The sequence below is a fragment of the Semicossyphus pulcher genome, unplaced genomic scaffold (assembly GCF_022749685.1).
Source record: "Semicossyphus pulcher isolate SPU_LCO1_2020_fin unplaced genomic scaffold, fSemPul1.0.p SCAF_18, whole genome shotgun sequence".
NCBI classification, from domain to species: domain Eukaryota; kingdom Metazoa; phylum Chordata; class Actinopteri; order Labriformes; family Labridae; genus Semicossyphus; species Semicossyphus pulcher.
In genome coordinates, this window is record NW_027211691.1 from 5,525,893 (window position 1) to 5,547,493 (window position 21,601).

The 21,601-nt window shown below is 39.1% G+C and overlaps 2 protein-coding genes across 2 annotated transcripts; one reads left to right on the forward strand and one right to left on the reverse strand.

Moving 5' to 3' along the window:
• The first annotated feature begins 7,105 nt into the window (after positions 1-7,105).
• ift74 (intraflagellar transport 74) lies at positions 7,106-21,505 on the forward strand. The gene is made up of 20 exons (XM_069667502.1): positions 7,106-7,249; positions 8,393-8,533; positions 8,997-9,138; positions 9,256-9,304; positions 9,480-9,578; positions 9,883-9,943; positions 10,336-10,395; positions 10,496-10,557; positions 17,102-17,240; positions 17,566-17,628; positions 17,955-18,098; positions 18,432-18,472; positions 18,635-18,714; positions 19,212-19,265; positions 19,682-19,779; positions 19,858-19,984; positions 20,104-20,267; positions 20,500-20,625; positions 21,012-21,072; positions 21,207-21,505. Exons 2-20 carry the CDS (start codon positions 8,405-8,407, stop codon positions 21,320-21,322), a joined length of 1,815 nt encoding a protein of 604 aa, XP_069523603.1. The 5' UTR covers positions 7,106-7,249; positions 8,393-8,404; the 3' UTR covers positions 21,323-21,505.
• Positions 12,246-14,881, reverse strand: LOC138595776 (leucine-rich repeat-containing protein 19-like). Its single transcript, XM_069667188.1, has 6 exons — positions 14,780-14,881; positions 14,386-14,633; positions 14,051-14,162; positions 13,648-13,735; positions 12,701-12,913; positions 12,246-12,559 (listed from the first exon to the last, which is right to left on the reverse strand). The coding sequence occupies exons 1-6, from the start codon at positions 14,879-14,881 to the stop codon at positions 12,246-12,248; spliced, it is 1,077 nt and encodes a 358-aa protein (XP_069523289.1).
• Positions 21,506-21,601: the final 96 nt, after the last annotated feature.

Genomic DNA, 21,601 nt, shown 5'->3' on the forward strand with positions numbered 1-21,601 from the left:
CTCTACACCAAAACCACCACAACTACCACCCGACTCCTTGCAGTGTCTCCCTCATTGAATCGTTGGCATCCGCAGGTTCCGTCAGCGCCCCCTCTGCCCCCTCCTTGCTTCATCTTCAGGAGGAGGTCCAGGGGGACATCAGCAGCTCCTTACAGGGATCTTAACCTTTTCTTGCCCTAATCAAGCTCTGAAAACCCCTATCATCTTAAATCTGTCTTTGCAAATGTTTGAATCCTCCGGTAGTTCTATTCAAGTGTCATGTTATCACACCTCTTCTCTCACATCTGAGCTTATTGTCATGCAACATCACCCTCATCGCTGCCTTCCCTCCCCTCCTATATTTGGCTGAAGTGACTGTATAGACTAAGCTTGGGCCTTGGTGGGATCTTTGTGCAGGGAAATAAGGGGACAGCAAGGTTTTCTAACATTTTGGCCGTGTCTTCTTCAAGCTGGCTGACCTGGAATCATTTACCAACAATGTGGTGGTGGACTCTGCATCATGTCACCTCCACACTCCAAATAACAGCACTTCATTTGTTGACTGAGCATTGTGGAAGCCCTCTCGGACTCACCTTAACTCATAGCTTCTCTTTTCCTCGTGACTTAATGGGCTGTTTGTTCACCAATAACCACTTACTCTCTGCTACAATAACATCATAGTATTTCACTGTCCATCTCATCTGCTTCATCACTTCCTCTATCTTCACTATCACCTATCATAAACAAGCTGACAAACAAAAAATGCTAGATAACAAGTAGGCTGTTTGAACCAGCTATTTAACTCTTTATTCTCTGTGTTTGTGATGATGTGTTTGAGTGACAAAATTCATGTAAAAATGAGCTTTGGTGTTCTGTTTGGATCTTATTTCTGTTTTTTTTCCCTTTTTCTTCTTTCTTTCCTTCAAGTTTCCTGATTTTAAAACCAGGTTTTCTTTATTTATTGTACTTTTATTCCTGTATAAGCAATACAGTGGCAGTCTTTTCTTTTCCGTTAACACTCAGAGAATTTTGGAAACACGCACAGGTTTCGTTTAAACCAGGACACACTGCAAAGAAGGAATTACAATTCATAGGGAAGAGGAAAGTGAGGAAGAATGTGTTGCTGGCGAAAGAAGCATTTGAGGTGCGTTTTAAATGTGTGACTACATAGCAAAAGATGGAACCTGAAAGTTTAAAATGCAACAGAGGACAATTGCCGAAGTAGAAAAGCGATACTGGAGCGTGCAGTCCAGAGGGAGATGAGGAAGATGTGTAAATGGCTCTAACGTCAAGTGAGCTGTGTGTCTCGTATGTGCCTCCTATCCTTCTTACCTGAAAACTACAGCAAACTTAAGATGCCGCAGGCTCACGCCTCAAACTGCTCAGAGAAAAACATTATCATAGTTCACAAAACGCACATAAAACGCTAGGCACAACCTGGTATTGCTATATTAAGAGAATCCTGTCCACCCTGGTAGTTGTGTGTAGTCATGGTTGTTGTCCCATTTCTGGTGTTTCTACAAGGGTTATGCTCCAGTGTTGTATGGCGGTTGATAACAGCTTCAGCTGAGTACACAAACATCTCTTACACGTGTTAGGGAACTTTCTTGTCGGAGTATTGGCAGTGGAACATGATGTGGCTTTCTCCTCTTATCTTGTAGCAATGTATTCAACTATTGCCTTTATAATGCATGGTCAGGTTATTACTATGAAGACAAAAGTGTTGTTGGTACCATGTGTATATCTCTGGGCAGTCCTACACAGTTGATGTGTTGTAACTCAAACGATCACTGTAAGCGCTGATGATCGTTATTTCCCGTCTTAGATTCATGATGCAATGCCACCGCTCAAAACTAGACACATTTGTAAACATACAGAGGAAGAATGCTTATGTGAAGGTATTAAGGTTCACATTTTAAGTAGTATTTTATTTCTTTTAAGTATTATCTCAGCTACATAAATCAATTGCTTCTGCTCCTTTTTAATATCGAGCTTTATACCCGCTAAAATCTCCATTATGTTCATCAGCTAGCTGCTAACTTTCTCGACCTGCGTTCTTTTGCTGTAAGAGTAGTATACTTGCTGAAACCTGCCTGTCGAGGCTGAAAAATACTCTAAAGATTGCAGTAAGAAAGAATAAAACTGTAAAGTTGCAGCTGTAAAACAATTAGCTTAAAGATGCTAACTTGCTCTGTAGACTTGAGGGAAACTGCAGAGTCGCTTGATCATTTTTAGTGGGTTTCGACATTACGAGCAACCACTTAATCATTACACATTTATCATTTGACCTTTTGTTCACATTAGTGCAGCTTTAACTTTGAATAATATGTTGTTTTGCCACATTTTCCTTAAAGTAAAACCAATTTTCGAGGTAAATTTGAATTTAAAGGTCAATTTCTTCAAGTAAGTGACAGAAGCTTCGAAATCCGACCAAAAAAACAAACATTTGATGTGACCTTCGGACACTCTGTGCTATGGACACAATTATGTGGACACCAATAAAAGATCAAGAAACAATTACCAGCACTAACACAGATCTAGTAAAACAGGGTAAAACTACTTCCAGTTTCCAGGAATGACAGAAAATGCCTCGGCAGAAATGTAATACTCCTATCAATATATAATTCAGTTTTAAGACCAGAACTCTGTTGGCTGCCGCTCAGAAACAACATGGAGCTGAATAAACTAAACAGTGTTTTTCTATCCAAATTGTCACTTTATCAATGAATGAGCTTTTACTAAATTGCACCTTAATGCTTTAATATATCAAAGAGGCTCGCTGTGAGGAGTGGTGGTGTTTTATTAGCTATTAAAGTTCCCCTTTATGAACAAGTGATGCTAAAAGACTTAATAATGAATGAGCTTTTTGCTATATGACATGAACATGAGGAATATACTAAATGAAAGTGCCCCATCATGAATCTTCTATATCAAATTATGCCTTTTATTTGTTATATTGTAATCTCTTTAAAATTCAATATATAAATCAGAGCCTTTATGAGAGATTTAGGGCTCTCTTTGACATAAAAAAAACAGGCAATAACTTGTAATTATTGTCTCCTGAGAGTAGGAATGTTTCACATGCGGATGTTAGAGTGTTTTTGAAGAGCAGCTGTCATCATTGACTTGCGTTGTTTGTGCCACGGCTGTCGCCTAGCTAAATTAGTCCTCGTGCCTGTCCAAAACCGTGTTTTAGCTTTTGCTTTTACCCCAGAGTTTTTACTTACAGCTACTTATGAGATTGCACACGGATGTATATAGATATTTTATTGTTGATGTACTCTTTATGGCCCTAAAATAAAAGAACAGAACACCAGAATCAGGTGGGGATTGGTGGGTGGGGGTTTCAAAGTTTGTTCAGCTTTTATGTCCTTTGAAGTACCTTTGATGGTTCTACGGGGAGGAATCATTAACCATGACTATTACGATTATTATTCTGATTATTACTATGGCAAATTGAAAAAGTCTGCCTTTTTCATAAGAAAGGGGCCACTGAAGTGAAAGAATGTCTTTTGAGATATATTGTACTAAAGACGCAACACTTTTGTATATGTATTTATCGTTGTGTTTCTGTAGCCTTGTGGTGGTTGTGCTCTCATGGTTGAAGGGATTATACTTTTGATCTGTGACAACAAGTTTCACAAAGTTTGTCCTGGAATTTCTCCATGGACATGTGCGCAACAAGATTTCTTTAAGTCTTCAAAATTTCATTAAATTAGAGTGTACTTAAAGCGTTGTGACAGCAGCTTGATTTAGAAACTGACAACATAGATTGAATTTAAGACATTTTAACTAAATTTGTTGTGTACAAGTATGCCCACACTCAGTTAAATCATGCCCTCAAGCCCAGTCTTAAGAGATAGGAATAATGTTTTGACACGCTGGTAAACTTTACATTAAGAGCACAGTGACCTCTGAAGGTTCATATGATAGAAGAACAAAGCTAACGTGGACTGAAGCTAATACACCTGAAAGGCATGACACTGTATATCACAGTGGGCACAGGGGATGTCTCGTTCAAGATGGCACTAAGCGTAGGAGTTGATGAATAGGCCTGTAATGTGGGGGTACTGCATATCAAAATGTATCGGCTGCTATGTTGCGTTCAAAAAGCAGAACCAGAACCTGCCCCGGAGAGTCATACACACCGACCCTAACACATCCTCATCCAAGGTTAAGCAGACTAATTGTAGCTGTCAGGTTCGGCTTGTGTTATAAATAAATGCTCCTCAATAATCGATCCAAGGAGCGTTGTAGAGCTTCATTTTGCCGCTGCACTCGTACCAGACATGCAAGTGTAAAACTAGCTAATAAACACCTACTGTACCTGCAGAGCATGCTCAAAAACAACAATGGGATGTGTTTGGTAGACTTACTATTCTGTCATTTGCAGAACCTCCTTATTGTTTTTTGTGGTTTTATTTTATTTTTTTTCATTAATTTGAATTTATTTTCTGGTTTGGAAAAAAAAGTGTTTATTGTGATTACTTGTTAATTAGTGATGTGATTGTTGAACATGAAATAAAATGGACTAAAACTCTCATTCGAGTGAACTTTCTTTTTCTGACAGCTTCAGAACATGTTTTTTTAGAGGGCTGAACTAACTACATGTACTATAATTAAACTTTATTTACAAGAAAAAGGAAGGTGTAACTGTTGACATTCAGTGTGCTGTCAATCAAGCAATGCGTCTTTGTTGACATTGCAGGGCAGTAAGGGAGAGGGTTATGACTAGATAGATGACTTTGGTGAATGTGTAGTTGGAAAGGAAAAAAATCTTCAAACTTGACCACCTATCAATTAGCTTTACCCTAGAAAGGGGCTGGAGACAGGGATGTGCATGGTCAATTCTACTTTTCGCACTTTATTTGGAACCAATAGCTCAATATATTAGAGAAAAGAAGAACATAAACTGGACTGTTACGCAGACGACATTTTGATTTATCTAGGGCAACCAACACACTCTCACAAATTGGACACTATGGTAAACTATCAGGTTACAAGAGCAATATTGGCAAAACCCTAATCATGTCCTACAACTACGTATATCCCACCAGGAGAAACTCAAAGCAGATAGCTTCTGGCAAACACGGCAAATAGAGTCTTTCAAATATCTAAGCATCAACATGGCTAAAGATTTGGCAAAACTATCAGAATGCAACTATTCACCTATATATTTAATTAATTAATTAATTAATTAATGATAGAATTGAATTCCTTTCTTTAGTCTCAGCTCAAGGATTGAATCCATTAATATAAATATATTACCCAGACTGTTGTATATCTATTTCAGACCCATAGAGGTCAACCAAAACCAATTTAATGAATTAGATAAAATGTTATCAAGGTATATATGGGGGTAAAAGATCTAGGGTCCTTCTCAAAATGTTGCAGTTCTCTAAAGAAAAGTGGGGTTGGGGTCAACCTTCCCTTAGAGGTGATTATTTTGCAGCACAGATGAGAGCTATGATTTGCTGGTGCAACCCATCATAAAATGGTCAATGGAAAAACATTAACTTAAATGGTGTGCATACGATTCAGACTTTACACCGCATCAACTCGTTATTAGGTTTAAAGACTGGACAGCTAAAGGAATAACAGCTCCATGCACCATGATGACAAAAGGATGCTTAGTTTTGAAATACTTAAAAAAAAAACATGAAACAAGACTTTTATCAGTCTGCTGATGCAAAATTATGTTAATATGAAGGTGAGAAATGGATCCCAGACTAATATGTATCTGATAGAGCTGTTTAGAAAAGTATATAATTCAGATACTGGAAGTACAATGGTTTCATGCATATACAGAGGTCTGTCAAATTTTAAAATACATTCGACTTCAAACATTAAAACAAAGTGGGAGAAAGAAGGAGGGATGAGTATAACTGAAGAAGAATGGACAACAGTACAGCGGTATCAATAGAGATGTGCCAGTTCACAGAAATGGAGTTAAGTTAGAATAATTTGATGAGGTACTTTATTACACCCTCTCAGAAGTCTCATTATGATAATAACCTCGCTGTTTGCTGGAGAAACCATTACCATATTTTGTGGGACTGTTGTATTATTAAAGACTATTGGAAGGGGATACATGGAGCCCTACAAGACAGTCTTAAATGTGATATTGCCCTGCAGTGTAAGACCATATTCCTTGGATATATACCTCAAGAACTGCTGAAAAAAAGATAAATACTTAATGAATGTACTGCTGGTGCTGGGTAAAAAGACTTACAAGGAAATGTCTATTACAGGAGAGAGCCCAACTTTAAATGCATGGATGGAAATAACGATGGACATTTAAAGGATGGAGGATAACAGCACTTGTCAATAATAAATTGGAACGATTTACTTCATTTTGGGAAAAATGGATTGACTACATCACTCCTCATAGGCCTGATTTTATTTTCAGAAATGAATGACTGTGTTGTGAAAAGATCACTCCCTACCTAAACACAGTTTTTTCTTTGTAACACCTCTGGTAGGTACCTTTTTGGGACTTGGAGAAAAAAAACAAAAACAAAACTTGACCACCTTTCCAAAACGTTGTTTGTCAGGCCACTATAATTCTTGGAAGAGTGCAGGTGTATCTAACTAACTCTGTCCATTGCAGAGCCTCAATAGGCCATGCCAGTAAAGCACAAATCCAGGAATCTGGAAGTGACTTAGTGTAAATGACTGTTTTATATTTAAACATAGAATAAAATGGAAGAACTGGAATGGTGTTGCGCTGTAGCAGAACTAAAGACGGACACTGACCTCTAGTGGGAACTTACGGAATAGAAAGGTTACAAGTCTTGTATGTCTTGTCATGTAATCTATTCAAAAGAGCATTCCATGGTCAGATTTACAAAATATAGCACCGTTCACCTCTTTACCGTTTCTTCCTTTCCCTCTTTAATTAATGATACAGCAGTAAATCTAGCAAAATAACCGAAAACAGAGGGAGAATGTGTTGGAGAATGCAGATTATCACTCGCCCATTAACTGGTATGTGGTCAGCATGTATTTCCGCTGTTGGGCGATGCGGGGCAGCAGCACACTCTACTGTTACAACTACTACTCTGCCTAAGTTTAGGAGAAGAAGTAGAAGAAGACGGTTACTGGGGTAACGACAACATCATCTCAAGTCACTGCCTTTCTTACCACGAAGCTAGCTATCGTTAGTTAATTATCCTCTTTGGGAAAAGAAGAAATTAAACAGTCAAGACAGCAGGACACTTTAAAGACTTAAACTATCGACGAAAACGACAAAGAACGAGTGCAGTTGAAGGTAAGAAGCTTTTGCTAGCTTATCTACGCTATTTAAGCAAATAGCTAACAATTAGCGAAGTTGAGTATCGGTAACGGCGGTTGGCAAACTAAATGGCTCAAATGAACATTATATTCAAAACAAGTGAAATTAGTTTAGCTAGAGTTTACTTTCCCAGTCGTTGCCACAGTTAATACTATCTTTGTCGTACGCTAACGATGTGGTGGTACAAATAAAGTTAATACACCATTGACAAATATTTTGGAAGCTTGGTAAGGTAATGTTGCATGGTAATCGAGCTATATAACTTTTTTGTTCGCTTGCATCCTTTAAAATATGTGTTTTATGCTAACATACTCGTTTTCAATCGTTACAATCACAGAACGGGTCGTATAACTGCTACAACTTGGCATCAGGGATACAAGTACATTTGATATGTGACTGGTCTTGGTTCATGAGCCAAATCAACAATACTATGTACAAAAAAAAGTTAACCACAGTGTCTGTTTGGATGCAATAAGAGCCTAAAGGTCTGCTTAAGATATGGGAAGTTACTTCCCATATTGTATAAAAGTATATGGATTATACTTTTACATTAAACATTAGGTGTGAGGTTCCTCATCTTTTCCCCCCACTCAATCCAACTATTCTGCCCTTGCATATAGTTTAGGTTTACTTGGAGATACTCTGCACTATATGTTCTCACTTTTCCTCAATAACTCACACTGTAATAACTGAATCAGGTTTGGCACTTGTGGCAGACCAGTTAAAGGTAGTGAGGTTAATGTAGGCCTTTTTCACAGAACACTTTTTTAGCATATCACAGTAGGAAAAGCGCAGGTGTTTTTAGAAGCATTAATGATGGCTGTATTCCATTTAGCTGCTTCAATTTCATGGTCCTGGTTGTGTGCATGCAGACTGCCTGTCATGGCTTTCTCAGACACCTGAACCATTGTTAAAGTTATTATTAACACCTGTGCTTTTCCTCCAAAATGTCCGCTGTGAAAAAAGGCCATAGGAAGTATACATAAACCGTTCAAATTTCCGGCTCACTGTCTTCCTTGATGCTATCACCAGCATACAAACTATACTAACAAGCACTGGGCTATTACAGCAGCACTAGGTTGTGGGAATTTGTTTAATTTCTCCTTGATATATCCACAGATTTTAGGCATCATGGCGAGCCAGCGGCCTCCCTCTGGCATGGGCCGCCCAGCAAGCCGCAGTGGATCTGTGGTCCCTGGAGCTGGAAGACCTCCAACAGCCATTCGACCTCCTCCTACAGCTATTCGTGTTGCAACTGGGGTAAGTCAACTTTAGCTTGAATGCATTTAAGCTTTGAGATACACATTCTCTTTTTGTGAGCATAAACAATACTCTGCTAGTTTACCATGGTTGAATGATGGCCAGATTCTACACTTTCAACATATAGCGCAGCATATCCTTTGTCATACTGAGTGGTTGACTTAGCTCTCTCAAAATGTATATATATTTTCCATTTCTAAAGTTCTTCGGGCTGACTTTACACAGAACACACTGGGTGCAGCACTTTTTATTATAATACTTGTGTCCTCTAGGAAATGTAACTAAACCATCTACTTGTAGTGCAAGAAAAGTGTCTGCGTAAATTTCTGATCTGTTTGTGATGAACACCTGATGCACCTGTTTGTTGTGATGATAACTAGCCTTAACTTTAAGTTCTTGCGTTTTCATAAAAGGCAGTAGAAACCCAGTCTGATGGAGTTCTATTATTTTATTTTCTATCCAGATGGTTCCAGGTACAAGCGGCCATCCTGGTATGAGGGGTGGCATCCCCCTCTCCACCCCTGGAGTCCTGTCAGCACAGATCAAAGTGACTGACAGGCCTGTGACCCAGCAGGGACTCAGTGGGATGAAGACTGGCATGAAAGGTGAGTTTGAGTTGACAGCCCACTCTTTTCATGTGGATGTTAAGGCAGATGCTTTATCATATGAAGTTTCACCTCTCTGTTTCTCCTTCCTCCACCACCTCTTTTTTTTGTTCAAAGGACCTCAGAGACAGATTCTGGATAAGTCTTACTACTTGGGCCTTCTTAGGTAAATCATTCTACTTTTAGTTCTTCTGTCACCAACTAATTTGTTGTGTAAACCATGTTAAGTCCTTCTTGCTAATGCTTTCCACTACAAGGCAGGTGTTTCCAGCATGTTGCTGCTGTACAAACGGATCAATATAACTATTCAAAAGTGACTTTATTTGTTGATTTGATGTTAGGAGTAAGATCAACGAGTTAACTACAGAGACCAGCAAACTGCACAAAGAGATTGACAACTACAACCAGGAGAACTCTGTTTATCTTTCCTACGAGAAGAGGTTAGTGGTCGTTCTAATATTTAATATTGACACCATGAATTCTGTAATCACAGGGATCACCACATGCACATTTGTGGAATGTTTTTTAATCTATCACAGTAGCACATTTCTTCTCCAGTCAGGAAATGTAAGACAAATGATGTTGAATGCTAATCTTTCTGATACACTTAGTGTTACCAAATCACATATGAACATTAGAATATACATTTTAATAGTACATTTTAAAGGAATTAAAGCATAATAGCACAAAGGGAAAAAAAGAAATAAATGAATCCCACCCTGTGTTGTTCTTTTTCCCCTTCAGAGCAGAAGGCCTGGCTATTGAGATTAAGGATATGCAAGGCCAGCTTGCTGACTACAACATGGTAAACAGCTTTGTTTACCTTTGTCTGTAATTTTGCTCGATAAGTGGCAACTGGAAAAAGTATCCTCATATTTCTACACTTCCTATTGATTTAAAGTTATTCTTTTTACCTTCTGTGAGTGTAAAAACAGAGGCTACAAACACATATGGATTAGCTCAAACAAATAACAGGCAGTAAAAAACTTCAGCAGCTTAATGATGGCAAATGTTTGCTCTTAGATGTCTAATTAAACATCATTTGAATATTAGCAGAGTAATACAAAAGCTTACATGTCTGCTATATTACAAGCTGTTTTGTTTTGCCTTGCTGAACAATTGATCATTCCTACTTATGTGAAGCTTTTTTTGTTGTTGTTATTCATATTTGTGTATATTATTTATTTGTTGTTTCAGCTGGTGGACAAGCTCAACACCAACACAGAGATGGAGGAAATGATCAATGACTACAACATTGTAAGTACTTCATATACGCTAAATAGTAACGTTACTGACAGGACATGCTTAAAAACTAAAATGTCAAAGGTGTGATTTCTCTTCGTCTCCTCCCATCTAGTTGAAAGCCCAAAATGACGGCGAGGCTGAAAGCATTGACAGCATCTTCACTGAGAGGAGAGAGTAAGTACTTGTTCTCTCAAACACAGTTGTACTGCCTGAGATCACTGTGACAATGATTTATTTTAGGAAATCAAGTTCTTAAACTTATATTTAACTAGCTGCATATCTATAATTTAAAAGTCTCATAAGAAATAAATGGCAAATTGAATAGAAGGAAGCATGAAACACATTTTTTATTTATTTATGCAATTAGCGATCGATTTAGGTTTAGATTGTTTAATTGTTATAATATCACAGACTTGCCTTCACGAATCTTAGCTGTATTTGACAGTAAAACAACAATTTGAACAAGAATCAACATATTTAGTTTTTAGTATCTTCAAAAAGGCTGTAAACATTACATTGCACAAGAAGGTGAAAGAATCCCTGTTTTGTCCCACTTGTAAACATACTTTAAAACAGTGGCAGCTAAGGTAAAGATAAGATGAGCTAAGATATACTGTATGTAGACCTATTATCTATAAGCACCGGGTAAAAAACAAACAAAATGAAAGACTAATTCAATGGCTCAAAAGCCTAAAAAGCTCTTATTCTCTAATGAACTGCTGTTTAACCCAGAGACAGCAAATAGCAAACTTCTTGTGACTGTAGAAACATCATAACTTGCTTCTTGGAGTGTCATCTTTGAAATCTGGCTCTTCAGACGACTGCCATGCAAACAAGCCTAGTGCACATCATTTTAGTTTTAATACATAACCATAAGTGCACACATCTGTGAACGTACAGTGCATGGCCAAAAAGTCAGTAAAAACCTAACCATCACACCTCTAAGAGCATGTAGGAAATCCAATTCTAAAATCATGGGGGGGTATGGAGTTGGACCCTCTTTGCAGCTCTTAAAACTGCCACTCTTTTAGGAAGGTTGTTTGACTTTGTGTACAGCAGCTGTCCCTAAACGGTTGCAACAAAGCTTGACGCATCAAAGGGCTACGGTGTACACTTCACTGGAACCAGGAGGCCTCGCCAAAACCATGACAAATACACTGTGCATTCTGATATCTAGAGTTTTCCTGATATCTGCAAAATCCAAATTTACCCATCAGACTTCCAGATAGTGAAGTGTGATTCATCGCAGCCTCCTTCACTTCAAAATAAAAGCATTTACAGATGACCAGGTCAGATCTAACAGTGCCGGAATTACACAAACAGACTTGTGGCAAAAGTTGGCATCTTGTGCCATACTTACAGTCATAGAGCTCTTTACAACCTATTCGATATTCTAAATATATGTCCATGGAGATGTCCTGGATTTTATACACCTGTTAACAATGGGTGTAGCTGATCATCTAAACTCTTTTATTATTGGAGGAGTCTACTGACTTATGTCTGTAAATTGTACCTCTGGAGTATGCATCTTTGAGTAAATAACTACGTCTGTGCACTGTTTACTTACATGTTAATAATGGAATGACACGAAGTGGAAATGATGCAAATTAAATTGCTTGATATCAAGCATTAGAACAATCTTACAGTAGTTAGCAACAGAAAGGACAAAGTACAAGTGACACCTAGAATGATAAAATCAACACAGTGCTTAGAAAATAAATAGTAAAATAATTCTATCGAGGGGGAACCATACAACAGCCCCCCAGCAAGCACATAGTTTACACCAGTGACAGATTGACAGACACAAGTGACTAGCAGCTGTTTGTTTCTTCATGTTTCTGTTGAGTCTCCTCTCCTGCATGTCATTCCTCCCTCTTGATGTATGGATCTTCAAAATACCCATCCTCCTCCTCTTCCGCCTCCTCTATCTGCCGGTTCTCTCGCTCAAAGGTGAACGTCTGATGGTGTAGGTACCTCCCTGTCTTAGAGAAAACAGTTGACACAACGCCATCCTCCTCTTCCTCAGTGCAGGTCAGTCGCCGATGACGGTAGTTGTGGAAGAGCTTGTACAAGGAAGGCCCTTTTATGGCACACACGATGAGCATGCAGGTGCACAGTCCCAAGGCTGCAATGCACGCTGTGAACTTCCATGTGTTGCCGGACGCAGTTGTTGGGCCTAGTAAGGATTTCGGGAAGGAGACAGGGAAGAGGAATCAGGCTGTTAGACTTGTTGTGTTCTCTCTGCATATCCACATGTGTATTTGAAGGATGGATACAGAAGAAAAAAATCTGAAAATGACATCTCTCTTTGTCCTACCTTCGTTGATGTTGTGGGCCTGGCTCAATGTGGTCTTCAGCATAGTGGATGAGGCCCAAGACTTCTTAACACTAAGAGGTGTTGGTAGTTTTTGTGGTGCTGTGCTGAAGGTGGGCGGTGGCGATGAGTAACATGCAGCCGTCGCCTCCAAAAGATCCCTTCCAGCCTGCTTTTCTGGGGAGGCACAGATGACTCGTGGTCCCCCTGCAGAGCCTTTCACACATAAAAGTAACACATTAATTTATTACACAACATTTACTAAAGCCCCTTTAAGCCAGGACACGGATGCTTTAAAGATGTAATCTCCAAGATCTCAGTTTCGTTCTCTTAGGCAGCACCTTTGGCAATAAACAGTAATTGTGGGAGCACACTTCCCAGATATCCAGACAGTGTTGCATGTGTGACGTCCACGGTTGGTCGCTTTCCATTTTAGACTGTTTGCCTTCATCTGAGCGTCGAATTAGTTTCTTTTTCTTTGGATTTTCACTTATTGTTGAAGTTGTATCTGTAATCATCCATCTTTTCTTTGTTTGATCAGCCATAGTAGATTACTGTGATTACTTGCAACACTTGCAGAGACCGGAAAAGCAGCCGCTTAGCTCCGCCTACCCTCTCTGGCAGACCAACCACTGCTGGGTGATGGAAAACGCATCACTAACTGGGCACCGCTTGTGATTTTTTCCGCAAAAGTTGCCACAGACACCCAGTCTGTAATACTGCAAAAGGGTTTCATCAGTGGGCCATAGGCTCAATCACCATTGAGTTACCTCAATCAGCGATAGATGTGACATTTATTTACATGAAAATCTTTGAGATTATCATTTTAAGTTAATCTAACTTCAATATGTAGTTTTTTATCTTTTAATCACCCTGGTCACTTTTTGGTCATAATGGCAATCCTAATCCTAATACAGTGAGTTGGAACTAGTAACAAAGAAAATCATTACCAATAGTAACTCCTGCTGTTTTGATCTCTTTAATGGTGCTCAGCAGTGGACAGGAACAGTTCCAGGGGTTTCCCTGCAGGTTCAGGAGCTGATGGGATCAAACAGGGTCAGGTTAATTGATTTGTGATAAACAAATCTGGATTTATAATGGAAAAACTTTATTACTTGGCTAGGCTTACACAGATTTTTCTCTCTCGTATTAAAAATCCACTTTAATACAAATCTGCTTAGTAAGGTTTTATTTCCTACCCTGAAGAATTAAGTTCAGGTCAACCCAAGATTTTGTAAACTTGTTACCTAATATTCTGTCAAAGCCTCATAACACACACAGTTTCCTAAAATCTGGAACGATTATTACATCGTAGGTATGAAGCAGAACATTGCCAGATATTTAGGGGATTACCTGTAGATTTTTGAGCCCTCTAAATAGCTGTGTTTGGAGACTTGTCAGCAGGTTGTTGGATAGGTCCAGCTCTGTCAGGAAATCTAGGCCAGAGAAAGACTCTGGGTCCAAGCTGCAGAAAACACCCAGTAGTAGGATTAGTTGTAATTACTGTAGCAGTGGTAGAACAAATAGTGTAACAGTCATACTTATTAGGGAGATACAGTCACCCTCTTGGCTAATAAATACAAAAAAATGGAACATCCCCAACATTATTACATGTAAAGCACTTTTCCAATGTATAAAAATGTAGTATGTATAATGGAAGCTAGTGTCTCTATTGCTCTCTTATTTACCTACTGATGTTGTTCTTGGACAGAGACAGCACTTTGAGGTGTGGCACCACAGAGAAGTACTTGGCTGGTATATGGGTCACTCGGTTCCCATCCAGGTGCAGTTCTACTAGTGCGGGATAACTAGCCAGGGCCAGTCTGTCAGCCTTATTCAGTGAAATAAGGCTGCCCTCAATCACCAGTTTGGTAACAGAGGAACTGTTGCCCCGAAAAGGAATGACTTGAGGAAGCTGTTTCTTCACCTGCTTCACCTGGGACAGATTGAGAGAGTGTAGAACATAAAAACAAATTTTTAATTTGTCATCCAGGAATCAAGATGGGGCTCTGGATCAGAGTGTTCTGGATCTGGATCAAGTTATTTTCAGTTACTGCAAAGAGAAAAATAGGAAATTCTTACCAGTTTGGTCTCATCCACAACTGCAGCATTACTTCCCAGTATATTTATTGCGACCACTGTAGTCAACCACAGTAGTAGAACAGGTTGCCAGCACCTTTCCATGATCCTACCCCAAAAACAGAAAGCACTCTGGGTAATCAATGCTTTACATGGAAAAAATAATACTCTAGTTTATTTCAGATGCTGAACAGATCAGTCTTCCTGCCTGAACACTGGGACAGCTTTTTGCTTCTTACATTCTGCTGACATCGTTTTGTAGCTCAGACCAGCAGCCTGTAAGTTTACTCATTAAAACATTTCTTTTATTGCAGACTCTGTGGAGATTGTCTACCGTAACATTTATTTGCTGTTGCAGAGATATGTTTTACCCATAAAGCTGAACTTTGATTCTGCTTTCTTATTCCAGTGAACATTTCCTGGCATTTGAATTAAACACAAGATACTTGTGCCCTAATGATAAGGATAAGCTCTCAGTGAAGAAACCCTTGTTCCCTCATCCCAATAACCTAACCTACCACCGCAGCTCAAGCAGCATTATCAACTTCAGCAGACCCAGGCTCTGTTCATGCAAGCTCCAGGTATTGGCAACGCTGATAGTACCTACCCTACCACATGGCTTCTACTGGTGCCCACATTTAAGTTAAACACACAAGAGAAAAATAGAGAGAAGAGTTTGTAGAGAGAGGTGTGTTCGAAAGAAGACGGGGAAGGCAGAGACAGGGCAAATGGTGGTATGTTTCTGTAAATCATGTGGGTGTTTACACTCGAAGAATTAGAGTAGAAGCCGATTCATGAAATCCTCATTACTGGATGAAAGAACTGGTTTTCATGTTAATCATTTAAGTGTTTGTTAATTTGACAGGGACAGTACACGTTTCTTTTCCTCTCAAGAGTTAGCTACAATATTATATCTGAAGTCTCTAACAGTTATGTGATATTATGAGTAATTATTTGTATGTTGCAGTTTCTGACCCAACCAATCAATCAATCAATGTATTTTTCACATTAAATCATATAAATTACAATTTAATATAATACTTTGCTGTACTAATACTAAGTATTACTATTAGTAAAGCAAATACTAACTTAGTCCTTCAGTTCCTTTTTGATGATCTCTTAGACTGCATGCTCTCCTGGAAACTAAACTGAGTATAAATGTAACTAAACGAGAGAAACTTTGAGTATGGTGAAGGGGTATCGCACAGAACCATTTCAACGCCTGAATCAAACTATAAACATTACTCATTGCAAACGTGGTATTCTTCTTGATTTACTTTTCCTCCAAAGATACATATATTGATCTTTAAATCATATGCTTTGATCACACTATGGTATATGAACTCTTTGAGTCAGAGAGTACTACTTAAAGGAACATCACACAGCCACCAGCTGCATTCACACATCTACACTGAAGTGCCTCTTAAATTCCTATATTCCTATAATTCAAATATCTTTCAAACAAAGATAACAATTAAACACACTTAACTTCTTTAAATCAACATTAAATGAAGAACAAGCACACCTGTTCCTTTTCTGAATGAATATAGGTGTGTCTAATAACCTTTAACCTGCATACAGTACAAGATTTATCACTGTCTATACTGTAGTGATCTCATTATGTTTCGGATCTTAATCTCATTCTGTCAGTATTCTATATTACTAAATAAGAACCAGACACTTACCTGTTCTTCTACCTGCACTCGATGAACTTTAAATCACCTGTCAGCATGATTCAGCCAGCGCAGCACATGACCTTTGTTCCATGTTGTAAAACCTGAAGGCTGACATACACTGTCACAGTTAGCTAAACATTTATGATTGATGAATTGAGACCTACTTTCTCCCATTCCGTCTTGCTTTAGTTGGAACTTTCTTTAGGCCTCCCAGCCTGGAAAGCATTTAGCTATTGCAGCAAATTCAGGATTAAGGATTGAGGACAAGTATTTTTCCAAATTACATAATCTGCTGTAAGGGGGGAGGAATTACAGGCTGAGGAATGAGAGTAAATAAGGAAAGGAGAAGGAATTACAGTAATGGATGGGAATGGGGAGTGAAGACAGACAGATGTAATTAGTTCAGAATTTAAAACATGGGAAGAAATAAGGGGGATTCAAGGAAAGGAAGTAAGGCAGAGAGGTACAGGATAAAAGAAGCAGTAACCTTACACCTTTCCTTCTTCACATCCTTCAATATCAATCTTATCTGCCCGGGGTTGAAATGTGGCCTATGACCTTTTGTCACGTGCCCCCCTCCCGAAACTATTTACTCATTTAGAGTAACAAAAAATAAAATATTAAATAAACTGTTTTGTTTGCTCTGCAGGAGAGAGGAGGCTATCAGGGCGATGGAGGAAGAGATCAGGAGGGAGAGGAGGGTCGCTGAAGAGGTTGTTCAGGCGATGCCGGCCGCAAAGCAAGAGAAGTATTTCACCATGACAACAGCCAATGAGGATCTGCTGCAGGTATTAATTAAGTTTAAACCTCATACTGTGAAGATTCTGCTATTACTTAAGAACTCTACCGTTGCAGTGAGGGATACAAGAGGAAAGTTCAATTAATGTCAACTGCTTACAGGATGAAATAAGATAAACAACTTTGAATATAACGTGAGCATAAAAGATTAGCAAAGATTCAGCCTGCGACAAAACCAGTATAATGTTTCCATGATACTACAGTAGGAATAACAGGTCAATATTACTCATACTGCAGTTCAATACTGTTGATCACTTTTGCACCAATTGAAATGAATGTACTCTCTTGTTTTCTTGTTTCTTTTTTGTTTTGCAGGAGCTTACTGTTCTCCAGGAGGAGCTGGACATCCTGATAACCAGGAAGGAGGACTATGAAGCAGTGAGTTTGGTTAAAACAAGCAGGGCATATCATTTCTGAATAATGTTTTTGGGGGTAGAGAAATACTTATGGATTTTCTTGGCAGATTTAGCTTGAATTGATTTCAGGAATGAAGACCTAAATCAATAGGAAAGGACAGTGAAAAAGGAAAAGTGGTTAAGAAAAAGGGAAACACTCATGTGGAGCAAATACAAATATCTTTCCACTGAAATCTGATTGCGGTGTAGTGTAACTGTAGCTGCTTCCTCAGCATTGGCAGCTGTATCATCTATAGTATTGATATATACATAGTATAAGCAGCATGTTTTATCTTACATTCCCCTTAGGAGCTGGCCCACTCGCACATAAAGCAGGAAGTGGTTCGGCTGCATGAGACTCTGTCTGCGCTGGAGGCGAAGAGAGATGCCATGGAGGCGGAGCACAAGAGCATGGGCTCCCCACAGGAGGAACGAGACAGATTAAATAAGCAGGTTAGCTTCACAAGCAGACTCAATATCAGTCCAGAGCCCGATCAAGGCAAATGACTAATATAAGTTACACTCCGGGCAAAGTCTACATATTGTTGTTTGACAAAAAAAAACAACATTTCATCTAAATTTCAGATGTGGTTTTGGTTCCCCTGATCCATTAGTGTTGTCACACTATACACACACTATGGCGGTGCAACGACACACTGACTGCATGACCTCACACTGAAAATGTGCTCTATTATAAACCTAAGAAAAAGTTTTCCTTTATATTAAACAGATTTTAAGAGTTAGTAATAGTTAACAAACTGTCTAAGCTTTTGGTCTGTGTTCCAGGTGAAGGAGGACAACCAGGAGATCGCCAGCATGGAGAGACAGTATGTATTCATGTTGTTTGGAGAGCTTCCTATTCATAAATCCTGTATATGTTTTGCCTCATACACCATGTGAAATATTAGCCTCAAAATCGCTTGCATCTGAATTTGTAACTCATTTTGTTTCTGTGTATTGTGTGTTTGTGTGTGTGTGTGTGTGTTCAGGCTCAAAGAGATCAGAGACAGAATCCGACAGATCTCGGAGGAGATCCATCAGCTGGAGCAGGACTCAGAGACAGCACAGGGTATTGCAAGTTTTTCTCCCCAATATAAGCTTTTGAAAAGCCACTCTCTGAAATATGTCACATCGCAGTTGAAATTTTATGACCAAGGTGCTCTACTGTTACTTAAATAATTGCCACCGCTGCCCTGCACCAGTACTGCAGTAATACATGAGCCCCACCACCCCAGCCTCCACCTGCAGGCTCCGGCTAGGGGGGTTTAAGATAATATCATTCCTCAAATTTCTGCATGTAAAATAAATCCGCAAGGAGTGATGAGGTCAGAGCCTAGATGGAAATCGCATGCTATGTTCTGTTGTTGCAATAAACATTTAAAAGTATCACAACGTGAGTTGTCTGACTGAACTATCAAAAAACTACCAGTTAATATTTATGAATGAGACACTGGAGCTGTTGACTTTCAGGATTTTTGATCTAGAATGTTTTTGATTCAATGTCTTTCATCAACTAACTTCTGCACACAAGCTATATGAATGAACACGTTTTTGTCTGTCCATTAGGGGAGTGTCAGCAGAAATACAAGGAGCTGAAGAAGAAAGAGGAGGAACTGGATCGTGAGTTGAACATTTGTAAAAAAATATTACACGACCTCAGTAGACTTGGTTGACAATATCAAAAAGAACAGTGATTTTATGACGATAACCTGGGTATGACTCTAAACGCTTTTGAGTGTTAGATTGTAATTGAGAGACATTCATGAGTAATTAGTTATAAGAACCAAGCAAGAAGAGGACATTAGGTCATTAGGTTTCTGTATACTGAATTAATAACTGGTCATATCACCATCAATATATCTGCAGGGTTTGGAATTGAAAAAAAAAAACATGAACTTAAATTGGGGAATATGGAGTTGCAGTTTTAGAAACCACCACCAGGAGTCACCAAACATTATACTTAAATCCTGCACATATTAGATGAAAGGAATCTGCATGACTGGCTGTATCTTTTTTCATTTCTTCCTTTGTGTCAGGGTACCTTGAGTCATTTCCGGAGTCCAGGGCTAAGGAGCAGGAGAAGATGACACAGTGCCAGGAGAACATCGTCTCACTCCTAGAACACTGCAGCAGGGTGAGGAGGAAGGGGAGATTGGAAGGAGAGGTGTGAAAGGTTAGTAGAGAAGACTCATTTTTTTTTCTGTGTGTGTAGAACATGTTGCGGCTTCGTCAGGTGGATAGAGTGACAGCCAGTGAGCTCAGGAACATGCAGGAGGTGCTGGTCAGCAAGGAGACGGAGGTGGTCCAGTCAGAGAGCACCGCCAGGGGACTGACAACCGGTCAGTAACACACACAAACACATTCAAAACCACTGTAAATTATACCTTCATCTATCTATCTATCTATCTTCATCTATCTGGCCTACTGTCACTCTGTACCTTTACTAACTTCCAACCAGAGTCCCAGCGCCTGCAGCAGGACCTGGAGAAGGTGCAGCAGCTGGAGGGGAAGATCACAGGTGAGCTCAGCACCCTGAAGGAGCGTGTCAGCACCATGGAGACTGAGCTGCACACCTACAGAGACCTGGACACCCTGAGGCACGAAGCAGAGGAGAAGAAAAAGGTAACACAGGCTGAACTGCAGGGATGTGCCACGGTATTGTTAGTGGAAAACATCAATCTGCTGTACACAGCTGTACATGCACTTTAGAAATATCAGCCCAATAAGCTCTCTGTAGATCATTAATTTCTTTAGTTAAACACAACACACAACACAATCTTCCAAACTCCCTGTTTCCAATATGCTAAAGACAGCTAAACTGTAGGCTAACCAAAGTGGTGATGTTCTGTTACAGAGACTACAGGAGGACCGCGTGTCACTGTCTCTGCGACGGGATTCATTCAAACAGCTGCTGGACGACATGAACCAGAAATATGAAGCTCTGAAGACCAAACTGCAAGAAAACGAGACTCACGCTCAGGTAAGTGTTGCTTAAAAAAACATTACACAAATATAAAGAAGCTACACATTAATATCAACATTAATGCAATACATATATTTTATATTACATGTTAGAAACTTCTGATAATAATACATTTATGTTTGCAAAACTCTCTTTTTAGACAAACATATCAAATTTTCTTGACCTAACAATTTCTAACAGTGCATGGAAAAATAGGTATATTTGAAATAAGCACTGAAACAACCACCTTAACTCTTTTCTGTCCTAGTTCAACAGAGCAGTAGAAATGGGCTTTACCCACTTTTGAAGTGCCCTCAAGGAAGGGAAAGGGACAATTAAATGTTGTTATGAACTTTCAACAGACTAAATGTGTTGTTTTGTTTGTCTGTGTGCTTTGTGTGTAGCTGGCTAACCTTGAGAGGAAATGGCAGCACTTGGAGCAGAACAACTTCGTCATGAAAGAGTGTATCCTTCTGGAATCCCTTTATCTCTTTATTACATAATTTTAGTCTTGTCAAAAACAGCACTATGAGCGTCACTATCCCTGTTAAAGTCAGCCATTGTCTCCACCGGTGATTGTTCCTTAACTGCAGCTTCAGTCATCGCCTCTAAATCTCAGGAGAGTGACTACGACTCAGTTGCTAAGAACGTCTTCCAGCAGGTCGATGAGTACAACAAGAGTCTTATAGAGTCCTTGCAGAACAACAGGAGTTAAACACACAAAAAACATGTTTAAGATTCTGAGTCTGACAACACTAAAGTCTGTGTTTGACCCTGATTCTTAGTTTTCTCTCAACAAAACATTCATGTTTAACAAAGTGGCTGTTTATTTTATAAGGACACTGTTTGACACATTTTGCATTAGTTGACTTAAACACTTACTACCTTTTATTTTATTTTTTACTCCAATTAGTTCTAGGTTTTTGATTTTCTGATAAAAGTGGCTTAGTTCTGTTTGTTAGCCTTTAGCTGCTTTTAGTTGTAAATAAAACCC

Bases quoted from the DNA above. Each gene is read 5' to 3' on its own strand.
- ift74 (XM_069667502.1), top strand. From the start codon at position 8,405: ATGGCGAGCCAGCGGCCTCCCTCTGGCATGGGCCGCCCAGCAAGCCGC. The intron at 18,473-18,634 runs GTATGTATTCAT...GTGTGTGTTCAG, and splicing joins ATCGCCAGCATGGAGAGACA to GCTCAAAGAGATCAGAGACA. The intron at 21,073-21,206 runs GTATCCTTCTGG...CTGCAGCTTCAG, and splicing joins CAACTTCGTCATGAAAGAGT to TCATCGCCTCTAAATCTCAG.
- LOC138595776 (XM_069667188.1), bottom strand. From the start codon at position 14,881: ATGGAAAGGTGCTGGCAACCTGTTCTACTACTGTGGTTGACTACAGTG. The intron at 12,914-13,647 runs GTAATGATTTTC...TATGTGTGAAAG, and splicing joins AACAGCAGGAGTTACTATTG to GCTCTGCAGGGGGACCACGA. The intron at 12,560-12,700 runs GTAGGACAAAGA...AATCCTTACTAG, and splicing joins GGCCCACAACATCAACGAAG to GCCCAACAACTGCGTCCGGC.